This window comes from Monodelphis domestica, chromosome 4 (genome assembly GCF_027887165.1).
Source record: "Monodelphis domestica isolate mMonDom1 chromosome 4, mMonDom1.pri, whole genome shotgun sequence".
Classification (NCBI taxonomy): domain Eukaryota; kingdom Metazoa; phylum Chordata; class Mammalia; order Didelphimorphia; family Didelphidae; genus Monodelphis; species Monodelphis domestica.
In genome coordinates this window covers 84,738,145-84,751,573 of record NC_077230.1, presented here as the reverse complement: position 1 = coordinate 84,751,573, position 13,429 = coordinate 84,738,145, and the positions used below count along the sequence as shown (strand labels likewise).

Sequence of the window (13,429 nt, the reverse complement as noted above, 5' to 3'; positions counted from 1 at the left end):
CTGCCACAAACAAAATTAATGCACTTAAGAAAGGAAGTGTTCAAATGGAGGGGGAAAAAATCTATGGCAAAAAATTTTGATAATGAGAGACTACAGCATAAAGGTCCCAGCTTACTTTATTTATTGGCAAAGCTAGCAATTAGCAATAATATAGGTCAGTGGTTCCTCAGTAACGAAAGACCCCTGATACAGTTAGAATAGGTTTTTTAATACAGTTTAGTGATTATATAAGGTCTAGAAACACCTTCTAAACTAAGATTGTTATTGGTTCTTAATTATGCTATCTTACCACCTGACCATGATCATGATGACCTGAAAACCCCAATTAGGCTAATATTCCCTTGTCAAAACCAACCCCACAATGCCCTCCCAGACCAGGGACTTTCCAGAATTCATGGTGTTATGAAAGGGGACATAGATTTAGTCAGCCTTCTGTAACATTCTTCAGAAGGTTCCCTATACAAATGTAGCCCAGTACTAGACAAAACATTTTGAGATATGAGGTTAATGGATCTTCCAATTATCTCTCTTATCCTCCTCAACTGGCATTTGGTTTTGCTCACTAAATGAGGATTAGGTATTCGATCAGTAATCTCTTAAGCCTTAAAGCCTTAAGGCTTGGTTACAATAATTATTATAAGTTTTTGTATATCATTAAAATTATGATTAACAGAGCTTTTAACTGTAAGTCATTAATCAATAATCAAATTCATAATCTTTGTTATCAGATTTCTCTAAGGCTTTTTAATACAAAATATATAAATGATTACATATATTAGTTACATATACATTTGTTTATATTTGCACATATGAATAAATGTAAAAGAACAAAAGTTATTCCCCAATAAATAAATTATCAGAGGATACGAACATACACTTTTCAAAAGAATTGCTAACTACTAACAAGCATGTAAAAGAATACCTAAAATCATTAATAATAAGAAAAATGCAAATCAAAACAACTCTGAAGTTTCCCTGTAACCTGAAAATTGATAGATAACAAAAGATTAGAATAGTCAATATTGGAAGGGCTATAGAACTATAATCCTGATAGTACAATGTGGATGGGGCTATGAAACAGTACAACCATTTTGTAGCAATTTGGAATTCTGCAAATATGGTGACTAAAATGTCCATGCCCTTTGACTCAAAGATGCTTTTATTAAGTTTATATCTCAGAGGCCACTAATAAGAAGACAATCTCTATATTCACCAAAATATTACTAGTAGAGCTTTATGTGATAGCAAAAATTAGAAACATTGCTCATTAATTTGAGAATATTGATTTGATAAAATTGTTGTACATGTACATGAATGTAATGAAATATTTTTCTGTGAGAAATGATGATTGTGATGAATACTGAGAAGCATGAAAAGATCTACATGAACAAATGCAGAGGGAGTAAACTAAGGCCAAGAAAAAAAATATTCATGTTAACTACAACAAGGCACTGAGAAAGAACAATCAGACTCCAAAAAGTGAATGTTACTAATGATAAAGAACAAGCATATCTTAAGAGATATGAAAGCATGCTCCCAACAACACTCCTTTACAGAAATGGGAGGGCCACAAGTATTGTATGTTGCACATATTGTCAGAATTTTTGCATGTATTCATCAGCTCTACTTTTTTTTTTTCTTAAAAATACTAGTTATGTGGGATGACCTTTGGGAGCAGAAGCAGGAGGGATACTGGAGTAAAGTGATTTGCCCAAGGCTGACAACTTCTTTTTAAAATTTTTTAAATTTAATTAATTAATTTAGCATATTTTTCCATGGTTACATGATTTATGTTCTTTCCCTCCCCTCCTCCTTTTCCCCTCCCATAGCCAATGCACAATTCAACTGGGTTTTACAAGTATCATTGATTAAGACCTATCTCTGTATTATTATTTGCAATAGAGTGGTCATTTTAGAGTCTACATCCCCAATCATATCCCCATTGAACCATGTGATCAAGGAAATGTCTTTCTTTTGTGTTTCTACTCCTAGAGTTCTTTCTGTGAATGTGGATAGTGTTCTTTCTCATAAGTCCCTCAGAATTGTCCTTGGTCATTGCATTGTTGCTAGTAGTGAAGTCCATCACCTTCGATTGTACCACAGTGTATCAGTCTCAGTGTATAATGTTCTCCTGGTTCTGCTCCTCTCACTCTGAATCAGTTCCTGGAGGTCATTCCAGTCTCCATGGAATTCCTCCAGTTCATTATTCCTTTGAGCACAATAGTATTCCATCACCAACACATACCACAGTTTGTTCAGCCATTCCCCAATTGAAGGGCATCCCCTCATTTTCCAATTTTTTGCCACCACAAACAGTGTAGCTATGAATATTCTTGTACATGTCTTTTTCCTTATTATCTCTTTGGGGTACAGACCCAGCAGTGCTACAGCTGGATCAAAGGGCAGACAGTCTTTTAGTGCCCTTTGGGCATAGTTCCAAATTATCTTCCGGAATGGTTGGATCAATTCACAACTGCACCAGCAAAGAATTAATGTCCCTACTTTGCCACATCCCCTCCAACAGTTATTACTTTACTCTGCTGTCATATTAGCCAATCTGCCAGGTGTGAGGTGGTACCTCAGAGTTGTTTTGATTTGCTAAATGACAACTTCTGTTAAAAGGGAATTGAGAACTCCTGGGTTGATATAGGTTAGTTGTGTGAGCTGGTGAGCTAATGCCCAGAGGAACTCTCTCTGCCTGGGCAGAGCTAATGGCTGAAGAGCCAGCTCCCAAATCTCTTCTTTCCCCTCCCTGACCCCTAACCCTAGGAGTCCCTGTCCCTCCCCTTCCTGACATATGTCAGGAGCAATAATGACTCTAACCCCAGAAGTTCTTGTCCCTCCCCCTCCTGACATGCCAGGAACTGATAACACCTCAGCCCCAGGAGTTCCTGTTCATTCTCCCCACCCCAGGAATTCCTCTGCACTCCCCCAACACAAAAGTATATAAAAAGCCTGCAAGCCCCAGATTCAGGGCCAGACATTTTTAGTGCTGAGCCCAAACTACAGTTTGCTTAAATAAATTCTCTCTTGTGTGTTACATTGTTGGTTATCGTTTCATCTTCGGGATCAAGTCACCGAGCACTTCATTGGTCACCCTCTATCCCAGCCTAGATCACTAATGGTGAGCTTGAAGGAGTAGCAGATTGTCACAGATTAGAGATCACTTCAGGAATTAGGTTGTAATGGTTAGCTAGGAAATTTGGGGTTACCTAGCTTTTCCCTCTGAACAGATCTGCATAGGGAAACCAGTGGCAGACATCCCAAGATTTGACATTACTTGGGGCTAAAGAAAGGTTTCTCTTCTAAAGCTCCTCTACCCCTCAAGCCCTCTTTACCTTCTTAAGGATTATCTGACTGTGTTTATAAACTCAAAGATGGTTTAATAAACAAGTAGCAAGGAAAGGATTGGGAGAGAGGGAAGCAGGAGTGCCCTAAGCTACAACACACATAGTTATGTAGGGTCCTTTTGGCCTTGACCAAAAGCTAACAAGCCTGGCCTGGAAGCTTTCTCTTTCTTGGTCTTTAGCTATGCCGCTAACGTAAGTTAGTAATAAAAGATTTAAAAAGTCTTTAGATGTAGCTAACATAGGGAGTTACTTCTTTCTTCAAGACTGACACAGCTTCCCTCCAGGACAAAACCCTCTCAGACAGCTGGAAGTTCTGTCAAGTCCACTCAAGGTTTGTTGTCACAGAGATTCAGGAACAATCCACCAGGTTGAGGGCAAAGGATAAGGTAGGAAATCCTTTGGGAAAGGTGAGTATCTCCTCCTCAGGTGGCAAATCAAGCTCCCTCCAGTTTTGGGTTCAGGAATGAACTCCTCCTTCCAACTGACCTTAGGTATCTCTCATGCCTGTCATCAACGTTCTATCTCATCTCTGTGCAAAATCCCACTTACACTTCTTAATAACAAAATTTTTAAAAATGGCTTTTTGATAATAGGATTGAAGATATTTATGCCTTTAAAAGAAATCAGAAATGAGTCAAGAATTTCACCACCAATTTAAAAAAATCATCATCGTCATCATCATCATAATAATGCCTGGGATTTATTTAGAGCTTTAAAGTTTGCAAAACACTTTATACATATTGTATTATTTAATTTTATTCTCTTGGAAATCCTGGGTGAGAGGGGCTATTCTTATCATCCTAATTTTACAAATGGGGAAACTGAGGCAACAGAGGTCAAGATAGAGTGCTTAGGGTCATATGGCAGTTAATATCTGGGTGCAGCTTTGAACTGATTCCGGTGCTCCATTCACTGTGCCATTTAGCTACCCCTTTCACTGAAGTATATTGCAAAAGAGAAAAAGATCAAGGAATAAAATCAAAGCTTTCATTCAACTAGGACCAGACTGGACTAATATTTTTTGTCTGCTCAAAACAAAATCAGAAAGCTACATTCACAAGATATGAATTCTGTGTTTGGAACCAAGTGAGAACTATTATGGCCAAAAGAATCTGTGGCATAAATTATGTCCTAATCCAGGAGAGTAGATTTTTAGGGATTGCTGTCCCAGAGAGATGGAGCACAAAGGAACATAGGTTTGTTAAGTCATCAAGCATTTATTCAGTGCTTACTATGATATATAGGCATTGTGCCAAGAGTCAGAGATACAAAGGAAGGCAGAAACAGTCTCTGCCCTCAATTACCTTACATTCTAGTGAAGGAGACAACTTGGTAAATAAGTGATTTAGAATAGATAGAAAAATAATAGAGGGGGAAGGCTGTAGCAACTGGGAGGACCAAGAAAAACCTCCCTCAAAGGTTAAGATTTGAGCAGGAATATTTATAAGTGATTGGATCAGTTGTTAATAAAAATGAATTCATTCCTTGACTGTAAAATTATTCTTGGTAATTGACAAAGAAGGCATTCTTCCAAATTTCTTTTATGAGGCAAATATCCTTTTCCCAAAGGGAGAAATAAAGAGATGGATAAAACAAAGGAGATCTGTAAACCAGTCTCACCCGTGTATATTTACACAAAAATTTTAGATAAAATCTTACCAAATAGACTGTTAATATATTCAACAATTTATTCATTCTGTTCAAGTTATATATACATATCTATAAACATACATGTATAGATAGGCACACATATATGTGTGTATATACATACACACATATATCTATATCAGGGTTGTTGAGATAGGTCCACATTAAGAAAATATAATCATGTAGTCATATAAAAAAGAAAACAATTATATTAAGACAAAAATCCTTTGATAAAATGTAGCATTCACATGTTAAAAACTCTCAAAAGCATAGACATATATCTACTTAAGTATGCTCAAAAGTATATACCTAAAACTAAGGGCTATAGTATTCTTTGTAATAGAAGTTAAAAATCTAATCTTTATTCCATTAAATACAGAGATAAAGTGTGGCTTTTTTCTCTTCAAACTATTACTTAGTTCTGGAAATGCAGCTATAGCAGTAAGACAGGGAAGAGAAATTAAAATTACAAACGTGAGAAAAGGGGATAAAATGTCAGATGTCATGATAGTTTACCTTTGAAACAACAGAAAATCAGTTAAGACATTAATCAATATGCCTAAAAGCTTCTGTAAAATGTAAGTTACAAAATAAAGTCACATAAATCCTCAATGTGTTTATACTATACTAACAAAAATTAAGAGGAAATAGAAGTTACATTCAAAATAACTACAAAATCCATAAACTGAGAGTTAATGTAGCAAGCTAGAAGTAAATATAGCTATAAAACAAAGGACAACTTACATTAAATGAAGTAAAATTAACTGTAAATAATTTTTTCATGCCAACAAAACATGAAAATACCTGATCTTATTTATGTGTTTCATGCTCTTTCAAATAAATTATCAAGTACTTTATTGAAGTGAGCAAAATAATTTGTTTGCAGGAACAGAAGATCTAGAATCTTAATGAGATAATTTTTTAAAATACTTAAGATGAAGGGAATATAGACTTATTAGATCTCAAACTATATTATCAGCCATCAAATATAAGGGCTTAATATGTACCACACATTGTAATAGGTAGTGGGGATACAGAGACACAAAGGGAAGCAGTCCCCGCCCCCTAGGACCTTGCAGGTCAGTCTAGGGAGCCAACAGGAAAAACATGAACTAAGCTTTGGAAAAACAAGAACAACAAACTAGGGTTTCTAAGAGGCAGAGGTGAGGAGGGATTGTGTTCTAACCTTGGGGACAGAGACTGAGACAAAGTGTTGTGTAAAAGGAATAGCATGAAGGCTAGTTAGGATACTGTATGGAAAGGAAAGTAATGGATGGTGTTGGGAAAGGCTTTAAATGCCAAACAGAGGTGATATTTAGTGGTATCTAGTGATAAAAAGGAACTACCAGAGTTTTTTAAGCAATGGAATAACATGGTCATACCTGTGCTCTGGGGAAATCTTGAGCCTGGGAGACCAGTGAGGAGCCTATTGCAGTAATACAGATGAAAGGTAATGACGCCCTGGACTAGGGTGTGAGTGGACAGAAGGGAATATACATACATACATACATACATACATACATACATACATATATACATATATATATAAGCTATTGAATATCTACTGTGGTTTTTATAAATTGTTTAACTGAGAAGAGCAAAGAAAAACCTGGTCTTTGGTTTGGACTCTGAATCTATTAAGACTCAGAGTCCTAACTGGATTCTTATTGAGACTCAACCAGCTAGCCTTTGCTATTTTATAATTTGAAGGCAAAGTGAAGATTCATGAGGATAATAGCAGCAGTTTTTATTTAGATAGTATAAATTTGGGTTAGTTAGATTAGGGAGGATTAGTGTGGCCTGTGAAACACAGGAGAAGCAGTTCCTTGTGGAACCTGGGAGTTTATTTGGGTAGATTTAGAATCCCTTAGAATTAGAAATCCTTTATTTATCCTTACATATTTCAATAAATATTTTATGTTTATAATAAGTCTCTTTAGCATCCTTGTGCCTGACCCTGAAGGGAAGTTCACATTTGAGCTTTACTTCATCACTGAGGATACTTTTGATTACCTCTCTGAAAAGTATCCGAACAATTTGAACCTGATTGGTGAGTTAAACAGTTCTGAAAAGTTTTGAATCTATATTGAATCTGAAAAGTTTTTCCATATAAATATTTTATTTTTTAATCTTTCCATTTTATTTTTACAGTTTGGCAAGCCAAATAGGACAAAGAACCTAACTGTCTGATTTTAAGGTCTAATTGTCCAACTTAGTTAGAACTGTTTTCTCAGCAGGGGGTCTGTGGAAGCAGCTAGAGCTGAACTCTAGGTGGCTACAAAATCCATCTCCCAGTCAACTGGATACAAAGAATCTGTACTCAGAAAAACTGGTGAATTAGATTTTCTCTATTCAATATGACTTCTCTCATTTTTACTATTGTACCAGAATTTATACAAAATGTAATTGCCTTTGACTTTTTAATGCCAGTACTCTCACTGAACTATAACTAATCTCTTATGTCCCTGTGCTACTATTGTTTATCATGTGCTTTTACATGATGATCAAATCTTTGGCAGTGATGTTTAAACATTTAAAAGCCAGCATCAAGCAAGCTACTGCAAAGAGTGACCTAATGTTAAAAGTGAACTATTTAGAGACTAAACTAGATAGAATGCAAACTCAATATGAGGAATTACTCAAGGCTAAAGGGACAATGGCAGAAACTAAAGAACATGAAACAACTAAATTAGAGGGTGCAACTAATTCAGATAAACCAACTAAATTAGAAATGGAAACTGAAGCATTAGAAAGCAAACCAGTTCATATGTTTCCTCTAAGGGAGGTACCCATAGTGGCCCCAGAGCATGGTATAGGGAATTTCATGTGCCACAAAAAGTTTACACAGGCTGATATATAGACAGTTTTAAGAAAAATACTTCATCATATGAAGAAGAACCCATGGGTATTGTAAAGCAGTTCAAGCGTTTAGTTAAGTTTTACACTCCTTCTTATGTGGACTTTGACATCTTTATGGATGAATTATTAACAAAAAGAGAAACAGCAGATTATACAGGACACTAATAATAACCTCCTAATTGCCAATTGGCCAACTCCGGATCCTGATTGGGAATATAACTCTTTTGCGGGGTACAGAGAGTTAACTACAATCAGGGAGGCAATAATTGAAACTATGAGGCAAAATTCCAGACGTCCAGGAACCTGGTCTAAATTTGAACGCCTAAAGCAGGAAATGGGAGAGACTCCCTCCACTTTCCTCAATAGAATGATTGACTGCTGAAAAATGGATTGGGTTGGATACTTTAACAGATGAGAATGTAAATCACATTCGCAGTTTGTAAAAAATGCATGCCCTGTGGTCCGAAATTATTTTCAGAGTAACTGTCCAAATTGGTTTGACGTGTCTTGATGAAATTAGGAGAACTGCTATGTTTTCCAAGATGAGAAAGATAGGCAATCAGAAGAGAAAAACGATATAATTGATAACTTAACCAAAGACATTAGAGAGCTTAAACAAAAACTAAAATCTAATGAAGTGCAGGAAAAAAACGGTAGCTGCACTAAGACCTTATAGACAACCCAGAAATAATTACAACCCCAGTCAATACAGACAAATTCCAAGCTGTTTTCTTTGTGACAGACCTGGTCACCTCATGAGAGAATACAGATTTAGGGGACAATTCTTTGAACAAAGCTTCAGGGGAAACCAAGGCAATAGATTTCATCTCTTTAATGGATTTAGGCAAAATGGATATAGAAATTATGGGTTTAATAATGAATTTAATAATGCATTCCAGGATGGGAGACCAAATTACCCAAATTATTTTGATACTGGATGCTACCATAATTCACAATAAGCCGCATACCTGAATACCATGCAAGAATATATCAAAGCAGGTGCTCGTCCAAAATATTCCCAAATAGTTGGTGGGAATTCCCCAAAACTTGATAAGCAAAAAGGTGCAACTTCATTATGAAGGTGTGCCAAGGCCTGTGCAATTAAAAATATAGTGGAGAAAATGGAGTAGGAAGTATGGACAATGGAATAAAAACTAATGAAAATGACAAAAAAAAATTTAAAAACATGGGAAATTAGTACAGGAGAAATCAATGAAGAATTAGAGAATGAGGAACAGGAACAAGTGTTGAGTTTTCCTGATCCTAGTGTGTTAGCTCCTGTGATACCTGTCCATTCTCCAGAAAATAGCACAGAACCCATGTAACCCTAAAAACAGGAACACAAGTGTATGGTTGTCTGTTAGACACAGGTGCTGCCAAATGTGTTTGCAGAAATCCCCTGAAGAGTGCAAAGCAGTGGGTTCAATTGAAGTTTTGAATGTGACAGGTAGAACTCAAAAAGTCAAAAAGTTAGAACCAAGAATGGTTTCTCTTGGACCTCTAAGTGGAGAACACTCTTTTCTTTTAATGCCAAATTCCCAAGTGAATCTAGGAGAGTTTGAAAAATAACTATGATTTGGTAGATAACATCATCCAGGAAGAGGCTAGCTTTGGAAAAGAAAAGGTCCAACTCTTCCCCTGAAACATCAAGGAAAGATGAGATTTGCATCAACCAGATTTTGAGGTGAAAAGGAAGAGGGAAGCCAATCTGGGCACAGAGCCAGGTGAATCCAGATGAGAGTTAATAGAGTAAACTGAGTAGAGGAAGACTGCATACCCCAGTGGGAAGCTTAATAAATAGAAGCAGAGTGAGGAAAGTGGTTAGAGAGATAGAAGCATCCATGGGTAGTGATGGTGTCCCATCCTCTTGTACCACCCTATTACTGATCCATAGGGTTTCCTTTGCACTCTCTTTCCCACAAAAGGATTTAGATTTGTCTATCCCTGAAAAGAATACATAACAGTGTGATTCAGTAGACATAATTCCTAAACTGTAGTTGAAGAACACTTGCAACATCCAGTGTTCTTTATTAGTGAATCTAACTTCCTTTAATAAATTAATTTTTTGTTTTCAAAATTACAAAAAAAATATGACTAAGTGGGACAAAGATCTTATACCTATTTGGTTCTTATTAAAAATATAAGGGTCTTAACAAATGGAAGTCCTGTATTGTTCCAAAAATTTCTGTAGAGTCTTTTAATGACCATAAATTTCATGTCCTCTGAGATTGGTTTCCATAAAAAGAACATTTCTTATAGTTTTACATTGTTTCTTACTACATTATGTTTTTAGGATAACAATGCCTTTGAAGAAGGTGCCACTTACTGTGCCAGCAGCAACTCTTTGTATAATGGCAAGCTTTATCTTGGAAATTACTCACACTTGTGAAGTCTGATGTAATCTCAGAGATCAGTGTTAGCGCTGCAATGCACTATTTACTTGTGTTATTTAAAGCCTGATCCAGGCAGCAGGTATTTATTGAACCCAGAATATATGCTATGGAGATTCCAGTGGAAGCATATAGCATGCTCTTGCCTTAAAAGAATATATATCTCTACCCCATTACATGTAGTTGGAGGGGAGGGGAACACAAAATAATTTGAGAATTTAGAAGGTGATATCAATAAAGTATTAATTTGATTAGCATAAAACCTTAATTATGGAAGTGACTGGGTAGTTCAGTGGATTAAGAGTCAGACCCAGAAATGAGAGGTCCTGGGTTCAGATCTGGCCTCAGACACTTCCTAATTGTATAATCCTGGACAAGTCACTTACTACTCCATTGCCAAGTCCTTACCACTCTTCTTCCTTGGAACTAATACAGAATATTGATTTTAAGTCAGAAGATAAGAGTTTTAAAAACAAAATCAGATCTTAGTTATCTAGAACTCACAGTCAAGGAGTTCTTCTGAATGGTCAAGTCTCTAGATAACTAAGAGATAACAAGTGCTGATCGTTTTTAAAATCCATAATGAATGGCATAACCATTTAGAATATAAACTTTGCTAATGCATATATTTTCTTCATAAACAGAGGGAAAAAAGAACTACTTTAACCTCTTATTAAGAGCACAGGATTATTACAATGAACATCAGTGTAATTAGAATGCAATACTAATGGGAGTTAGGCAGCCCAGTTGATAGAATGGTTGGCCTGGAGTCAGGAAGATTCATCTTCCTGGTTTCAAATGTGTCCTTAGATACTTAATAGCTGTGCCACCCTGGGAAAGTCCCTTAACTTTTGCCTCAGTTTCTGCATCTGTAAAATGAGCTGAAGACAGAAGAAGCAAACCACTCCAGTATTTTTGCCAAGAAAACCCCAAATAGGATCACCAGGAGTCAGAGAGGACTGAGCAACAAAATGAAACAATAATAATATATTTGCATATAATATGATAAATTTACAAAGTACTTTCATTTGTGTCTTATTTAATTTCATAAAATTATAGGCTCTTGGATTTGGTGGTCATTTAAGGTTCATTCTAGTCATCTAAACCATATTTGAATACTTTAGGTGGCAAAACAATCACTAATACTAATAGCTAGCATTTATATAGTACTTTAAAGTTAACCAAGTACCTTATAAATCTTTAATTCATTTGATCCTCACAACAACCCTGTGAGATTAGTGTAATTAATATTACCATTTTATAGATGAAATTGAAGATTAGAGTAATTAAATGACTTGTTTAAGGTCACACCTGTGTCTGAGGTAGCAATCTTTCTACTTCCAAGTTCAGCACTCTTCCTAACAAAATCCTGCCATTTTATTTTTCATCTACTCTAATTGTTCTCTTCCTTTTCATTGTACCAAGTTCTATTTTACCACGGTCACAGTTCTGTCCCAGCACCAGGCAGAATATGTGTATCTTGCTCCATGATTTCTAAGCTATCCACTCTACATTTTTTCCCAGGCCATCACCCTTACATTAACTGTATTCTCCACCTTCCCCATCCAGTGGGCTTGGGTAAATTAGTTCCTATCTACACCATTCTCTGTGCTCTAATCTCTTATCCCATTGTTCCAAACTCTAACTAAGGATTACCTTAGATAAGACTTTTAATGGGATATGGTATTATTGAGAAGAAATATCATGAAGGAGAGGGATTAGGTTTGTTCTGTTTGGCCTCAATGGGTAGAACTAAGGACCTTATTTGAAAGCTGCAAGAAAGCTATCCAGAGGTGGATGGTGACCTCAGGAGTCAACTGGTTCCTAGTCACTGGAGGTCTAAAAGTAGAGGCCAGATGTGTGCTGTGTGAGAGATGTTGCAGGGGAGATTCCTGCTCAGGACTTGGACTCTGCAAACTCTGAGGCCCGTGAGTTTCCCAGAGGGGTTAGGTTGCCAGGTAAGAGGTTTCTGGATAGCTGGGTTTGGGACGATGAAGTTGACCAAATATTAAAGGATGATCTATATACTAAAAAATCTTAAATGTTTTGAGCTTTGTGTGTCCATAACCAAATGTATTCCATTTTCCCCCCAACCTGCTGTTCTTCTGGCTTCCTTCATCTGTTACTAACACAACCACATCACTCCCTTCTCTTTCCCATGCCTTTTAACATGGGTGTTCCCCAAAGTTCTGCCCACATCCCACCTTTCTTTCTTTAAATTCTGTCTCTAGGAAATTTTTTTAACTTGCAGGGCTTCAACTATTAGGATCCTTTATCTCTAACCCTGAGGTACATGGCTAAGAACTGAACCTTAGCTCCTGTTATTCATATTTGAAACCTAGGTCATTATTATTTTTTTGTATTAGGACTCTACCCACAATGGAGTGGGAATTCTACAACAGAAAAGCATAAATCAGAGGACTTTTAGAGAAGCAGCCTAGTACAGAGGAGCCATGAGATCTGGTTTAAAATCTGGTTCCACCATTTACTAATGGTAGGACCTTGGACAAGTCACTTAACCTTATCTTAGCCAGTTTTCCTCATTTGTAAAAGGGGAATGATGACAGCTGTCCTGCCTACCTCATTGGATTGTTATTTATAAGCATCAAATGAGATGGTAGTATGCAAAAATGTTTAACTATAAATTTATTATATGCCTGGAAACCATTATTTAGTATTTACTGTCATTACTTATTTGCTTGTCAGGTTCATGACTATAAGGAAGGAACACCAGAAGAAAAGACCTTCTATATTGAATTATGGGATGTTGGAGGATCAGTGGGCGGTGCCAGCAGTGTGAAAAGCACACGAGCAGTGTTCTTCAACTCTGTAAATGGTAAAGTATTTGATTTTTTCATTCCCCAAGTATGAGATGCCTACCTAATGTGCACTGGGAATATGGATGATCTTCCATAGGATGTCAGGTGACCCTATCCATTCAGTAACGCCTATTTGCTCACAAATGCATATTGTACTTGGCTTGAACTTGCAACACAAGGACTGGCACAGTTTTTTGGATTCTGAATTTAGTTAAATGTGTTATAACATCAAACCATTTACCTTGCCTCAGTATGTGCAAGGCTGGATTTGAACTGGATTTGAATTCCAGGCCTAGCACTATCCATTGAACCGCCTAGCTGCCCTTGCTTCCATCTATATCATTCTCATAACTTTAACGTAAGT

The 13,429-nt window shown here is 36.6% G+C and overlaps 1 protein-coding gene across 1 annotated transcript in view; it reads left to right on the top strand.

Annotated features, from left to right (window-relative positions):
* The window catches only part of RABL3 (RAB, member of RAS oncogene family like 3), a 74,993-nt gene that overhangs the window by 17,064 nt on the left and 44,500 nt on the right, over nucleotides 1-13,429 (top strand). Inside the window, exon 3 of the mRNA XM_001363352.5 lies at nucleotides 12,953-13,082. Within this exon, the coding sequence (XP_001363389.1) occupies nucleotides 12,953-13,082 (130 nt within the window). The remainder of the gene's footprint in view (nucleotides 1-12,952; nucleotides 13,083-13,429) is intronic.